The 16,641-nt window shown below is 36.2% G+C and overlaps 2 protein-coding genes and 1 long non-coding RNA gene across 3 annotated transcripts in view; 1 reads left to right on the forward strand and 2 right to left on the reverse strand.

Moving 5' to 3' along the window:
- LOC100302603 (enhancer of split mbeta-2) overlaps positions 1–16,641 on the forward strand; it is a 261,515-nt gene that overhangs the window by 190,375 nt on the left and 54,499 nt on the right. The gene's annotated exons all lie outside the window — the stretch shown is intronic.
- Positions 1–16,641, reverse strand: part of LOC134201507 (uncharacterized) — a 45,874-nt gene that overhangs the window by 15,398 nt on the left and 13,835 nt on the right. The window lies entirely within an intron of this gene.
- Positions 13,271–16,059, reverse strand: LOC101741784 (uncharacterized). Its single transcript, XM_004931668.5, has 3 exons — positions 15,798–16,059; positions 14,726–14,912; positions 13,271–13,983 (listed from the first exon to the last, which is right to left on the reverse strand). Exons 1-3 carry the CDS (start codon positions 15,872–15,874, stop codon positions 13,624–13,626), a joined length of 624 nt encoding a protein of 207 aa, XP_004931725.1. The 5' UTR covers positions 15,875–16,059; the 3' UTR covers positions 13,271–13,623.

A 16,641-nucleotide genomic window follows, 5' to 3' on the forward strand; every position in this document is an offset into this window, starting at 1 on the left:
GGACATTCATTATAAGAACGAGAACAGCGTAAGAATATTGTGGATAAACAATGTATTTAATTACGTGAAAAATATAGACTCACTCACTATTTGGACAGTATCTGTAGCACTTAAGCGCCCTTGTTTGAATGACGAGATAGCCGATATATGCGCAGCAAATCGTCGCCAGAATAAATATTTAGTGATGTAATTCTTCGTACCGAATTTTTGCAAAATAGGTTCGGTTTTTTTTTCAATTTTCAAGGTGTAATTCATTTGGCTAAAGTTATTTTTGTTTGTTTATTGGTTTAAGTATATATGTTATTAGATAATATAAGCCTTACGTGATAAATACTGATACAGTGAAAGCTCGCTCTTTGTGACAATAAATAAAAGCTATTATTGATTTGCATGAAGATGACTTACTTAGAGATGCTATTAGAGGTATATGTAATATATAAAACAATATGCAAACAAGTAAATATGCAAACATCACACACCGCTAAAGCCAGGACCAGAAGATGTTTTTGGGATGGAGGGATTGCTGTTTGCCCAAAGGTCTTTGCAACTTCTTTGGACCAGGTGAGCGAACTAAGGGGCTTCCTGAGGATGGGAAGGTCTGCTAACCGACCCATTTCCCTTCGCTGTGAATGTTCAACCGTAATCAAATAATTTCATACCTAATCAAAAACAATTTTTGGTGGTTTTTTTATATACAAGCCTAGCAAGCCCGTGATCCCAGTTATACAATGCCAATTAACTTAATAGTTCGAATAACCGCAGCTACTCCGAGAGGACGTCCGGTAATTACAGATACTATCATATTCATTTACGATTCAACGTCTCTGATGTGGCAAACATAGAATTATTTACTGTTGCATTAAATAAGCTTTACATTATTTGATTTGTTCGTATTATTAGTGTTACATCTTGATCTTCAGACGGAACAATAATCGTTTATCGTAATTTCACGTCCATGAAAGCTCTTTACAGGTCACTAAGTTTGGAAGTTGGGTGTCAGTGAGGACTACATTTTATACATTCCTTTCTTATTGCCAATATACCTAATACTTAATTTTATTTCCAAATTTCTGCAAAACCAAGCTATCTACATTTTGTTAGCGCATACTTTACCACTTTGGACAAATTGCTCGCTGAAAACCTGAGAACCTCGAAAAGCTAACAGTAGTAGGTCATGTCGGCGGGAAAAAACCACGGGATCGATTACTAATCCTTTGTCAAAACTGACAACATTACTCAACGGCATGTCTATACCTGAAGCAAAGTCTACAGAATAGAAGAAGCATGTGGAAAGGAATCGAGTAACGAATGGCCCGAGAGAAAATCTTCAATCTTGGATACGATCTTCAGAAATTAAGATATCGACACAGAAGAAGAAGAATACTTAAAAAAAAAATGTTTTTTCTTTTAATCATCTAAAATTTTAGTGGAATGACTCAGATCCCTGACGGTCCGCTCATAGCTTTTTGTTTTCATTAATGCATGTCCATATTAGCACTGACGCGAAGCTGGCATGTGTGCCAGTCCCAATACCCCCGTTTTCGTAAGATCTTCGTTTTCGATCGTTTTCGTAAGACTTTTGCTTTATAAAGCACAAGTCCGGCCTCGCATGGAGTACTGCTCCCATCTCTGGGCTGGGGCTCCCAAATACCAGCTTCTTCCATTTGACTCCATACAGAGGAGGGCCGTTCGGATTGTCGATAATCCCATTCTCTCGGATCGTTTGGAGCCTCTGGGTCTGCGGAGGGACTTCGGTTCCCTCTGTATTTTGTACCGTATGTTCCATGGGGAGTGCTCTGAGGAATTGTTCGAGATGATACCAGCATCTCGTTTTTACCATCGCACCGCCCGCCTCCGGAGTAGAGTTCATCCATACTACCTGGAGCCACTGCGGTCATCCACAGTGCGTTTCCAGAGATCTTTTTTGCCACGTACCATCCGGCTATGGAATGAGCTCCCCTCCACGGTGTTTCCCGAGCGCTATGACATGTCCTTCTTCAAACGAGGCTTGTGGAGAGTATTAAGCGGTAGGCAGCGGCTTGGCTCTGCCCCTGGCATTGCTGAAGTCCATGGGCGACGGTAACCACTCACCATCAGGTGGGCCGTATGCCCGTCTGCCTACAAAGGCAATAAAAAAAAAAAAAAAAAAAAAAAAAAAGATCTCTTGAGGGAGCAGCGTTCCCACGGACGCTCCACACGTGGCTTTTTATGCTCATACCACTTATGTTTTTTTCGGATTCTTTTTTTTAAATTACAAGGCTTAATAGTCTCGTGCTCGCGGCCCACTGTATCACGCACGCTTTGTTCACTCGTTTCTGAAGATCATATACCCACGTAATTATTCCAAGACACTGAGACAGATATTGTATGACTTATAATTTGCGTAATTACTGGTGGTAGGATCTCTTGTGAGTCTGCGCGGGTGGGTACCACCACCCTGACTATTTCTGCCGCGAAACAGTAATGCGTTTCGGTTTGAAGGGTGGGGCAGCCGTTGTAACTATACTTGAGACCTTAGAACTTATATCTCAAGGTGTGTGGCGCATTTACGTTGTAGATGTCTATGGGCTCCGGTAACCACTTAACACCAGATGTGTTATGAGCTCGCCCACCCATCTAAGCAATAAAAAATAAAGTATAGTAGTCTTTTTCTTCTCAGTCGTATGCACTCTTGGCAGAGTGGTCGTGGTCATAATTTCGGGTGGTGGTGCCCTTCACAAGAGGTCGCCATTCCTCGAGTACCGCAGCCCTTCTTGTGCACTCGTTGATGAGACCGTTTAGAGCTGTATTTATTTGGTACGTCCATCGTAGCGGTGATCTGCCGCACGGTCTTGTACCCTCAATCATGCCGTGCACCACAAGGCGCTCAACTGAGTCGTCACCCAGTCGCGACAGAAGAATGTGAGAACGCAACCCTGAACGATTGACGCTGCTTGTATTGCTTGTTGTAGTATAGTAGTACTCGTAGTAGTTCGGTTTTCGCGACTCCTAGACTTGAAACTGCTTTTACGGCTTAATCTCGCATTTTTGTGGTCATTATATCGAGGGGTGAAAAGCTATTTGGTTTAAACGACATTTCGCTTAATACGCGACATTTATCTTTGTAATTAAAGGTCTGTTTTATTTGGTATTATTATTATTATTAGCAATTCGATGTTTTTAATTGAACCTCAATTAAGTTTACTCCGTTCAAATATCTCAAGAAGTTTTTTTGTCATGATATTATTCGAAAATTTAAACTTTTGTGGAATTGCAAATATATCTCTTAAGCCAAATAGCCTATCATCACTCGATATCATTTCATGAAGGTCATGGGAATCAGCTGGATGCAAGCTACGCAGGAGCGGTTATTGTGGCGAACCTCTGGTAAGGCCTGTATCCAGCATTGGACGTCCGTGAGCTTAAAAATAATAATTGTAGGCAGCGGCCTGGCTCTGCCCCTGGCATTGCTGAAGTCCATGGGCGACGGTAATCACTCACCATCAGGTGGGCCATACGTTCGTCTGCCTACAAGGGCAATATTTTTTTTTACCGACTACACATCAATTTCATTTGAGTAAATCAAACGTAAAAGTCTAGTAACACTTTCATCCGAGAAATAGAAGGGGAGACTTTTTGGCGGGAACGCGAGGAGTGAAGTTGTGTGATTTGTTTTATTTTGTCTATTTAGTGTTTCTTCAGGTTTAAATATGTAATAACGATGGTATATTAACTGTTTAATATCTGTGAAAGTGCACAAATATGGGAAAATGAAACAAATCTGCTGGACGTAGCTTTTAGGGTTCCTCCAAAAAGTCCACTGAAAAAATCTCAGTAAATTACCACCATTTTACTGAGATTATATTTCATCCCATATAATCTCATTTCATTTAATTTCATCCCATTTGATTAATGTCTCAAATTAATCATCTTCATTTCATGTCACTCCATATTATCATTTTTCATAAAATTAAGAATATAAATTAAAATAAGACATGACTTAAAGGTCTCAGTTACCAGGTCATAAAATCCCTTAAAAAAAAAAGGAAATAGAAGGCAGTTAGCATAAAATTCAAATGTCAACAACTAATAATTCTCTGGTTCGTGACCGTCGAAACTGTAAAGTATTCCAAACGTCGGTGGTAATGTAATGAAAATAAAAAGACCGGATTAAACCGTAATACTAGTTTTAATATGTCTATAATATGTTACTATGCTTTCCATTAAGTGAGCATAATTATTAAGTCATTGTCAATCGAATCACGAAAAGCTTCTTTTTAATTAAAAAAAAACGTAAAATGTACAATAAACAACAACAAATTATTTTTCTTTAAGCGCCCATAATTATTAAGTCATTGTTGTCAATCGAATCACGAAAAGCTTTTTTTTTTAATTAAAAAAAATCTTGAACTGTCCTGATCCTGAACAATAACCTTTGATGATTAATAATGAAATTTAAAAATATAAACTTACATTATGAAGTCAAGTGCATAAATTTATTTCTTGTTAGGTAGTTTATCGATGTGAAAAAAGATCGATAAATGTATTCAAAACTTCACTTACATTAAACCTTTGAATTAATTTTGAAGAATAATGTAGATAATCGTAAAATAGCAATAATAGCGTTTTAATTATTTTGTTTTTATTTTTATTGCTTAGATGGGTGGACGAGCTCATAGCCCATCTGATGTTAAGTGGTTACTCGAGCCCATAGACATCTACAACGTAAATGCGCCACCCACCTTGAGATATAAGTTCTAAGGTCTCAGTAGGTATAGTTACAACGGCTGCCCCACCCTTCAAAACGAAACGCATTACTGCTTCACGGCTGAAATAGGCGGGGTGGTGGTACCTACCCGTGCGGACTAACAAGAGGTCCTACCACCAGTAAATACTGTCCACTAGTAAGCAATTTGTATGATGTCCATAACCAGTCTCCTATAGTTATTGACAGCAGCCTTTTGTTAGGTATATATAAGCTGATCTAATAAATATATATGTTTTTGTTTTTGTTCGTATGTTACCGTGATTGCTTTCGAATGTCGTATATTGATAAAAGCATAAAGTAAAATTACATCTTTTAGGTTCAAAAATATTGATTACAAAAAAAAATCCTCTACAAATTCTTACTAAAACTATGTATTTACCTTTTTTCGACCAAGTAATATCGGATATGGACATTTTTTTTAACGATGTCGTCCTACCACGATTTGTCGTACATACGTTAATATTTAAGTTCAATATAACGGCAGCAATCAGAATTAACAATTTTATTAACTCGCGTTTCTTTTAAAATCTTAACAATCTAAACATCAAAGGTCTTATCTCAGAATTTCGTTCAGAGCGATTTAAACTATATTCTCTGGTCTTTAGAGTCGATTCGTTTTCGTATTTCGAGTAATTAAGTAGTACAAGAGCCTTTAAGGCGATAAGTGACAACACCTGTCCGCTTTTCCCACAGTTAGCGGATGTCGAACGTCAATTTATCTCAAAACACGTTAAGACACTTCGGTAGTGTCTCAGTCTGCAATTACTTTTGCTCCCACAGTACCTATTCAATACTTTCAAATATGTTTAAAGCTAACATGCGCTAAAAGCTAAGATTTACAGCATTAACTAAAGCTATCTTGAAGTCTAAGCCTAACTTTATAGCAGTCTTCTCTAAGGGTGGAATACAGAAATTAAGTTACAAGAAATAAGCACGTTGCTACGATAAGAGATTTATCCACACATATAAATGCGATACAAATGTAATAGATTCCTGATTAATTTAACAATTTTGAGAGCTTCATTAAATAATTTTTCCTACTATTTAGTAGGTAGTCTATGGGCTCCAGTAACCACTTAACTCCAGGTGGACTGTGAGCTCGTCCACCCATCTAAGCAATAAATACAAAATAAAATTTAAAAGTATCAAAATACAAAAGCCTTCTACAAGTCTTCAAAGGATAACAAAACACAGATCTGGTTAAAAAACACGATCATAAACCTAATCTAACAATGTCGAGTTGTGCCGCATTATTTTCATTATAAAACGGCACCTTTTTCTATTTCGAACGAATTCTTTTAAGTAAAATTTTTCTTAGAGCTATTTATGTTACCTGTCGAATGTAACAAGTCTGCTCAGACTGCCAGTATTCATTGATATCCTAAAAATTTACATACACAAACTATGAGTAGCTACAGAACTGTATCATAATCAGTTCCAAATGCTTCAGTCAAATTATTACTACTTAAATATTGAACTCCAATGGCTTATGTATTCATATCATTAATATTAAACATATCATTAATAATAAAATAACGTACCAAAAATGTACTAATTTATCTGAAGACAGATATTTCCTCGGATGAACCTCAGATTCGAAAGCAAATACCTCTATACATTTATTTTTATACAGCTAAATGTTAAGATATATATTTTTTTAGTAAAACAGACGGTAAATAGCAAAACATTTAAATGTCGACGTATAACGCCATCCTTGGTCATCCATGAGCACAAAAACTGTAAATCATACGGGACGTCGGAAATAATAAAATGAAAACAATAACGCGGAGATTAAACAGTAAAAGTGGTTTACGTCGATGACCTGCGTACCGGAGAAAGCACTAACATTTATTCCTCTATGTTTATTTATTTTACGCACGTATTCGGTATAGAATGGTAATTAATATCACCTACCGTCCAACGACTGAACCGTTAACTATTTAATTGAAGATTGAACATTGAACAGGTAGTTAGTTCCCTCGATGTAATTAATTAATTATCCCACGCATTATTTACGTGTTGTGAAATAGGACCACCCATCCGTAAGATCGTTAATCAAGTTAAATATGAAATTTATAGCAATGTAGGGATGTGAGTTTTTGTATTAATTAACGCCGTGGGCGTATTCGATGTGTGGTCTTTTTGATGATGACGAAATCATTTGGATTATGTATTATTTTTAAAATAAAACAAAAAAATCATTTGCGACTTGAATATGATATGACATTTCACTCACACGCGTCCCAGTAACGATGCAAAAAAACAGAAAAACGAATAAAATGAGTTAATTACTTTAAGTGTAGTAAATATTTGTAACAATAAAATAAAAATCAAAGAAACATCGAGAGAAGGAACAAAAATGTCCCCCCCCTATGACACCATGCTGTGGATTTAAGGAGATATAACCCAAGAAGGGTTGACGTCAAACAGCGGCCAATTGTAAAACTCATGCCTAATTCCTATCCAGTACCTATGTTAAGAGAACATGCTGCGCCGACCCGACGTAATGTGATATAAGGACTAGAAGAAGAATAAGAAGTATTCCAGCAAGAACTTAATATCAAATGAATCGTGGAATTTAAAGTTGCCGCAGTTATTTGGGTTCATCTCTCAAATCGATGCCTCCAATGAACACTACTCTAACTCAAAATTTTGAAATTTTCGTTTTTCACGCAAATCGCTTCACTATTTTAAAAGTATTACAATTAATCATTATTGATGGGGTTCGAAGCAAGAGTAAATCAGCTAGTTACACAAAAAACCCATAAATAATTTAGATTTTATCAACTTTTTTTGTTTAAACGTTTCTCCTGCAAATCTATGAATTTGGAGTTAGCGTAGTGTTCATTGGAGGCATCGAAATGGTCGTAAAATTTCAGTAAAGATTAATGACTTCCAAATTAACGATAATGTCACACTATTTTGTTATTTCAGTATAAGTTAACAAAGTTCAGTCCTGTTTACATCTCGACGTTTTGAAATGGGCATTTTAAAAATATTAATAAAATATTGTTAGATATACTAGAGACTAGAGTATCTGTATACTGATATTTGTCGATAATAGTCGATACGCGCATACAAGAAACTATGATAATCTTTTCTAACGAGAGCTGCTCGTAATTAAGAGCCGGAAATCATCGGCGTTAAAGCTAACGATGTGAAATGTCAAACAGATAGCATCTACACTAACTTATGCACGAAGGAAATTGCCTCTGAAAGAACACCGAAGATTTTCTATTCGCAGTTACATAAGCCGCTATGCTGTACTTGTTTAAAATTATCGGTACAACATATTAAGTGCCCCTAGTTAAGAGAATTTAATATAACTTAACGGTAAGACGGTGAGAGACAGAAATAGAGAGAGAAAGTATTCTTTATTGCACATTAAAGCACTGTTTACATTGAAAATCAGCCATTAGGCAGTTTGATTTGTACAATAGTCTTATCGCTAAGAGCGATCTTGTAATTATGTATATTAATATAATATTTTTTTATCACCATACTACACTACCAAACAAGCAAAGTTATTGGTAAATTACCCAAAGCGTGAGAAGGGACATCAATAGGTATCACAATTTATTATTATTTATGTAGAATTGGGATCGCGGCATAAAATAGAACATTCCATTGTTCCAAAATGTCCTGTTATTATGAATAAAAATTATCTGAAACCTTTTTTACGCCTTGTTCATTCAACCGTCTTCGCCACCTTCCTTTTCTCTGCCATTCCATCTGTCATTCTCTTTCTCTTACTCACATCTTAACGATCCGTTCCACACTTTTCATACGTTCCAATCTTACCAATCCTACATTTATATATGAATTTTATAATTATGTCTGCCGCGAAATAGTCAAGTGTTTCAATTAGCAGGGCGGAACATCCGATATATCATGCCATCATCGGCTTCATGTCTGAAAATAAATGGATTTGAGTTTCGATCTTTTGAAATCGTACAACCATTTAATATCGGAACGTTTAAATAAATAAATAAAGAACCTCTATAATAGTTTCAATAATTCCGTCGGCGAGTAATTCGGGAATGGGTCTTCGAGTGGTGGACATGTACTGAATACGGCTTTCGAAATCGGCCCTTGCCAAAAAGAAAGAAGCTATGCAAGTTCCAGGACGCCAATGATTAGAGTAATATAGGCACGTAGCGGACGTCTGTGGGCCATCTCGTACATCGGTTGTTCTTTCTCAACTTCTTTTTCTTCTTCTTCAACCCATGTCCACACAATGCTAAGTGTAGGTCCCCTCAAACTCACTCCATTTCAGACCCGCTATTTTGAACTACTTCGCAAAAATCAGTTTATCAAACGCGACATAATTTTATGAAGAGTTCTAATTTAACATTGTAAACTTTACAGCCACAAAGAAATTTACATGTAACTAATAAATGAATAAAATCGCTTGTGCCGACTACTTGTTAACCACTTACGTGTATTTTATTGCCGGCTACTCGACAAACGAGCTGAATAATAGTGAAATATTTAATTTTATCACACTCGACTTACGAGTTAATATCGGACTAATCTCATTCTGCAACACTACCAAATGAATCTTACGCACACGGAATACAACGCCTTTTCGAGGGTTCGTATTTAACTGTCATTTTTGTATTTTCTATCATAAAAAGTAATGTTCCTTTGTCGAAATGGTTTAATAATGTTTTTCTGGCATATTTAAGGCCACACTTGATGCTATGTAAACGGATCTGATATTCAACCTGTTTTATATTGCTCCAGAATGAATGATCGCCATCCATGTGGTCCCAGGAATCTATGGAACAAGCACGAACTAAGAACGGCACCGCCGCCATAAGTCGAACCTCGTATATAGAGTAGTGTTTCAAGGCCGCTTATGAAAATATATTCAAATATAATCGGTAGTTTAGACACAAGATCATATTCTCGATTTCGATAATCGAGTCGAATCGAATATAATCGATTGCTGTAGGTTTCGACGAGGTCAGTCACCTATGGGTATTCCTATGAAAATATTTCCTAAACATTGACATTCAGTTATTTATTTACAAATCAGACAACATCTGTTATTATTTTACACATGTATTTACTAGTTCATCTTTGGTTATATTTTATTTATTTTTTGTTTTCAATCATTTCATTATTACGCAGTAATCATCTCCCACTGTAATTTTAGCCTATTACGCACTTATTTTATTAGCATTTTCATTGCTTCGTAGCTAGTCTGACCCCATGTCACATTAATTCGGATTAGTTGCAAGAAAAAAATTGAATTAGCATTTCCCACTAGAAAATGATTTAGAAATAATGCGTATCCTTAGCTAATGGAATAGCCTAGATTTATTATCACGAATCGAATAGCAAATGTGAGGCTCCAAGATTAGTAAACCACCGCTTACCGATCAAATAATACTATTTTAGTGGCATCTTAACATTGTCAAAGCAATCGAGTTGCTTATTTATCAATTAATATGCCGAATTATCCCAGCATGTCAGTAATGATTGACGTTAATTCGAGTATCTCGAGATACAATAAAATTAATTGCGATCCCCGGCAAATTTTATACTGGTTTTATACTGGTGGTAGGACCTCTTGCGAGTCCGCACGCGTAGATACCACCGCCCCGCCTATTTCTGCCGTGAAGCAGTAATGCGTTTCGGTTTGAAGGGTGGGGCAGCCGTTGTAACTATACTGAGACCTTAGAACTTATATCTCAAGGTGGGTGGCGCATTTACGTTGTAGATGTCTATGGGCTCCAGTAACCACTTAATATCAGGTGGGCTGCCAGCTCGTCCAACCATCTAAGCAATAAAAAAAAAATTGAATTGACCGCAACTTTCAGCGTTGTAAGTCCCCATCCTGCAATCACGGTCGACAGCCGATGCATTGAAACAAATGAATCGTAAAACACATTGTTATATGATCGTTAAACTGGTAATAATGCGTTTAGGGCGTTATAAATTTATACAAGAGGCCTGGGGGGGCTATTACGAAACTGTCGCAATTGTTATCGGCAAAAAAACCGATGACGATTTGACGGACTTCATGATAATTTGAACGTACATTGAAATCATTCACCTCATTTTAGAATAGGTAGACCAAAGGATTAATTACGTGGTTACGTGTGGTAGAGAATTGAGAATTGTTTTTAACACACCTTTATTATATTGGTATGTATGTAATGGAATCTTAGAACGTCATTTTCACAGACTTCAAAACTTCCGATTTACTTCAGAGTTTTGCAAATGGATCACGGACTCACTAATATCCTGAAAAGAATCAAGGGATTTAAAAAAAATCGTTAATCGGGTTCGCTGTTTCGCTCCAAATTTCTAGCTGGCAGTTTGTAGCATTCTCGTTTGACTATAAAGGAGCTCTCAATTCGTAAGTTTACTGAATATTACTTGATAACTATATGGTCGTATTCTCTTCGGCTTTTGCGAGACGAAGATATAATTGAATATGCAATTTCTAAAAGGGCACATCTCTGAAAATGTTCAGGAAATGAAAAAAAACTAATTATTTTTTAAAGCAGTGTAAAATTTAAAATATTAACTTTTTAGTGTTAATTAGCAATTGAAAATTACTGGAATGATTATAAAATGGGTGTAGGTAAGCCTCAAAACTACGACTACTATATGAAAAAACGTATTTAACAAAATATGCGACATGTGCCCTTTTCGAAATTGCATATTCAATTAAAACCGTAAATATTTACGGTTTAAGCACGTCTGTTTTATTCAGTTTTTTATAGCAGTAAAGTCGAACGTCTGTAATAATGTAATGACAATAATAAACGCGATAGTAAGCTGTAAAAGTACTTTTAATTTTAATTAGTCGCCTTCGTTCAAAATGTGCACGATTGCGGTCGAGTTTACGAATTACCCCTCACATTGGACACCCGTTTTATGCTTTTGAAATTACATTGTGCACGGTCGTTAACAAGGAAAGTTCATTGATATCAATAAAACTTTCTTCAGTATTAGCCCGGATGAGGTAGCGGTCATACGTGATATCCATGTTTACGATCATTGCCCGTAATATTCACCATATCGTTTATTAAATAAAACCTCCCCTGGATTTATGGGTTTAAGTAATTCAATTATCGAGGGATTCCTTCAGTGTTCCATCCGTGTCACAGTGTTCGTGCGTAGTGGGTTTACCAAAGATAATTTTAGCCGTGTTTTAGCCCTACCTATTAGCTGGTCGCCTAAGTGGTATCCCAGCTACGCCCGGACGGATAGATAAGCTCGCGGGCTCAACCTAAAAGAATTTACTAACACTAGCCCTAGTAAGAGCAATGCTTCGCAGAATCTACCACGGGATAGGAATCGCGACCCAATGAGAAGATCCGGCGAGAAACTCACTGGGCTGTGTCTATGGGTTAGTTCGCTCGTCGAACTCTTCATCGTAATCGACGAGATCGACGAGGACCCATGTACTATCCAAGTCCGAAATGAAAATTCCACCATAGTGTTTTACGAGCGCTTACAATATTGTCCTAATTGTAACGGCTTTTGAAGAGGTCTTAACGGTCTGAACGAACGCACGGCCCAACTAGTTAAAAAAGAACGGGCATGAGGTCGAATCTCAATTTGAATTGTCTAACGGTTCTCCCACCCTCCAAACCGGAAGGTATGATTGCGTCACGACAAAAAAGGCAGTAGATGCCCTACTACCAGTAAATACCTACGGGTTAGCAATCTCCATATCGAAGCTGCCTATTATACTTTGAATCCATTAGTCGTTTACGACATCCATTGAAAGAGATGAGATGGTATCGTTTTGGGCTGAAAATGTATAGCTAATAAGAGTGTTGTGAAAGACAACAAACCTCACATTTTTGTATTTTGTATTTTCGATATGTATCCGCGGTAAAGGCCCTTCGAATCCCTATCTTAAAGCCCTATACAATTTAATTATAACAATATCTAAAGTCGAGAGGCCATACCACTTAATACGTACGATAGTTATCTTTTATATTTACACCCGTTATATGACGTTTGTAAGCGCATGTTATCGTAAAGAATTGAGATATTGTGCTTATACATAGCTATTATAAATTCAGAACTAACCTAACTAAAACGTAGGTACGATAGTGTTGTCCACATCTCTTTGCCTGAAAGTGTCACACTGTAATTATAATTTAACGGCTTTGTGCTCTTAATAACAATTTTCTTCCTCAAAATCGTGAGCCACCTTAGGTTAGAATTTAGAATTGAATAACATAATGGTAAAAGCGGAACAACAATAATATAATAGGATTATTTAAGACAGTCGTACTCTTGTAGCGGATGTCTATCATAGAACATCCTACTTACTTATATTTTTTATTTCAACAAATGGAAGGTCTTCCACCGGGCTGGCGAAATTGCTCCGTAGACATGTAATTTGTGCAAGCTTATCTCGAAGATATCGTGAGAGAGGTTCAGGCATCTGCCAAATATCTCGTATTCTATGATGGCGACATCCACACTGCTATATTTTTTAGCATTTAATATAGAGCAGATATTTAACTTATTATAATAAAACAATACTTCCAAAATTAGATCAAATTTATTTGAGTTTTTAATAGTGCATCCTTATAAAAATGTCAATTTTTTTATTTCTGAGAATTACTCGATATTCTCAAGTCTGTGGTACAGATCTCTACGCGTTGCTTTTGGAAACGTGCTCCATTAAGAATGATTTAAACGTCAGCGCTGATCTGGCCCCGGGCAATTTGTTCAATAAACAGCCAACATTAGTGCGGCGACAAATGATGCGATTTATTACGTAAATAGTACCCATTCGATACGCGCTGCTTTCGATTACCTACGTTCTTTGTTTTCCTCTTATCGAATTGAGACATCGAATTGAAAACGTATCGATTTTTCGTCATACGTCTGCGTTAGTCGTCGGCGGGTTCTGGTTTGACCGTCATATTAGCGTATTTCATTTCGATCTCTTGTTTCAAAGTCTCTATCATCTGCTGGTATGTTTTACATTTTTCGGTCAAGTATCTGTTTTGGCGTCGAACTTGCTTCAGGCTGTTCGAGAGATGTTTCTTTGCTTTCATTTCGGTGAACAAACGTTTTCTCAAGTAGAATTCCGCGGAGGTGACTGCATTACTAACTTCTGGTTCGACTAATGGCTCCAAGGACTCGGCTAATGGATCCGTTATTGATTCAGGAACGTGTATAACGTTTGGATCTGCATTTGGTATTGTAACAGGATCGCGATTGACAAATTCTGGCTTCACTGGATTGGACTGGAATTTTTTTGGAATTATTTATTTGTGGACTGTCTCATAACTAATCAGAACTAAACTAGTGATAGCTAGCCGAGCTTCTACTACTACTACTTCCCTAGTACTCAATTAATTTCCTATCTAATGATGTACTTCGAAATCTCCTTGTTTCTACCTTAGGTGGTAAGGCATGTTATTGACCTACATGATGAGTACCCACTAACTGTTCATGCAGCAAAGCACTCACGGGTCCGATTTGAAGCATGGTATACCAATATTCGGAAATTAAATCTTATGTCTCATGTTGCGGAGTGACATCCCCGCTATTAGGCCTGGGCTTGGGTAATCACTAGTCAGCATCAGATAAGCCGTGGCTTCTAACTAACTTAGTGAAGTATAGAAGGACTATAATGGAGCAATATGACGTGATAAAGTATAAAGTATTTTTACTGGTGGTAGGACCTCTTGTGAGTCCGCACGGGTAGATACCACCACCCTGCCTATTTCTGCCGTGAAGCAGTAATGCGTTTCGGTTTGAAGGGTGGGGCAGCCGTTGTAACTATACTTGAGACCTTAGAACTTATATCTCAAGGTGGGTGGCGCATTTACGTTTTGAATGTCTATGGGCTCCAGTAACCACTTAACACCAGGTGGGCTGTGAGCTCGTCCACCCATATAAGCAATAAAAATAAGGTAATTCCTAAGGCACACTACAAGTCATTTTAAATTAAATTAAATTAAAATATGACGAATGTTTTCTTACGTTTAAGCTTGGTACAGCGTTGGGTTTTAAAAATATCCTTCCATTATCCGATACGTATTTGTCTTCTTCTTTGAAATGTAACGAGCAAACGCAGGAATGATCCGATGGATACCACGTCTCTTCTCTTCTGTCATTTCGAACGAATTGTATCCATAAATCTCTATTCTTCTGATCCGGTTTGAGGAACCTTCAAAATGTAACAAAAGTTTATGTACCAAACGAATTTCAATAAATATATTATTATAAAATTGCGCATAATAAATAAAAATAATAATTGATTTATTTGTAAAGTAAATAATTTAATGTTCCTACTACTAATTTACTGATGTAAATGTATTCATTCATAATAATTAATATAACTGTTTATCACGATTAAAAACTGTGTCATAGACATCCCAGATTACTGTTTCAATTATACTATGTTGTTCTAAAGTTATGAATTTTGTGTCGATAATAAGTAGATACTTTACCTAATACGCTAATTCATATGAACTATTACAGGAAAAACATTGCAATCCATGGATTAGAATATTCAATAAGTTAATTTGGAACATAACAAAGCATAACCAAACAAAGATGAAATGTATTTAAAAACCATTCATTCATTTCAATACCATCGAATATCTCGCTCCTGTTAGATTAGCATGTTTAAAAAAAAACTTAAGGCGTATGGGAAAAATAATTTTATATATTTCTTGTCCACAACTCAGTTTGTTCTCATTCAACTTGAAACAGGTAAACGACACGTACAATAGATAAACCGTATATGACTAGTTGATAAATAGCACGTGAGTAGTAGTAATGTTTCAATTATTTTTTTAATAATGTACAGTTGTAACGTTGCCTATAATACAGTCATTAATCGAAATGAACTTCCCTGAAATACTAATTATACGAATTAAAAACATTGAATTAAAATAAAGTGAATTCCGTTTGACACATCTGAATTATTACGTATATGGTTAGTCTATGGTTTGTGAGCAAGCGAGGACGGCCAGTCGCCGCCGCGCCGCGCTCTGTTTTCATAACGTTTGTATTGTTATTTGTTTTAGTAAATATTTCATTAACTTACCGATGAAATGATACTCCACTACCTCTATTCGATTTTCTTGAATGGCTCCTACAGTATCTCATAACACAAGACGGCATTTTAAAAGTATAATTGGATTTAAAGTCTGTAAAATAGACGCGTGTAGTCTCCCCTGCAGTTCAAGTCTTACTAAAATCGGTAGCGGTCCGTTGACATCACTGCGAGGCGCACAAGCGCGAGGTCAGGGGGAGGGGGGCCTCTCTTTGAACGTTTTATTATACTACAACGTACCTGTCATAGAGTAATTAGGTGCGTACTAGTGATTTTAATGATAAAATAAATTAGCATCCGAGATGCATATTATTTTTTATTATTTTTATAGCACTTTAAACACAATTAGGGGCTATTTTCGTTTTTTCAATTACTTTACTTTTGATTTTGGTCATTTCGAAACAAATAATTTTAAAACGATATGATGTTGTCAAAAAATTATAAACTATTATCCGTTGCTAAATATTAATAAAAAAAAAACGTACAAGTAATTCAATATTTCTAAAAAAGTTTTGGGTTTAATTTAGCTAAAACTTTTCAAATTAGTTATTTCTTTTTAAAAGTGGGAAATTTATTAGATAAAGCGTACCTACTAAAAATAGCTTCAAGGTTTCACTGTTTAAAACAAATCACTGTTAAAAGTTATATTTATTTATTGAATCTACTACAGGTAGGTGGTACCTACCTCATATAATCAGATCAACAATTCCTGTAAAATAACTTAGACTATTTATTCATCATTTTAATACTGAGAATTTTTTCAACGTTTTAATAATGATATTCTATGAAATAAATAATATAAGCATTATCCGGAAAAGGTAGGAATGTAATTTCA

The sequence above is a fragment of the Bombyx mori genome, chromosome 3 (genome assembly GCF_030269925.1).
Source record: "Bombyx mori chromosome 3, ASM3026992v2".
NCBI lineage: Eukaryota > Metazoa > Arthropoda > Insecta > Lepidoptera > Bombycidae > Bombyx > Bombyx mori.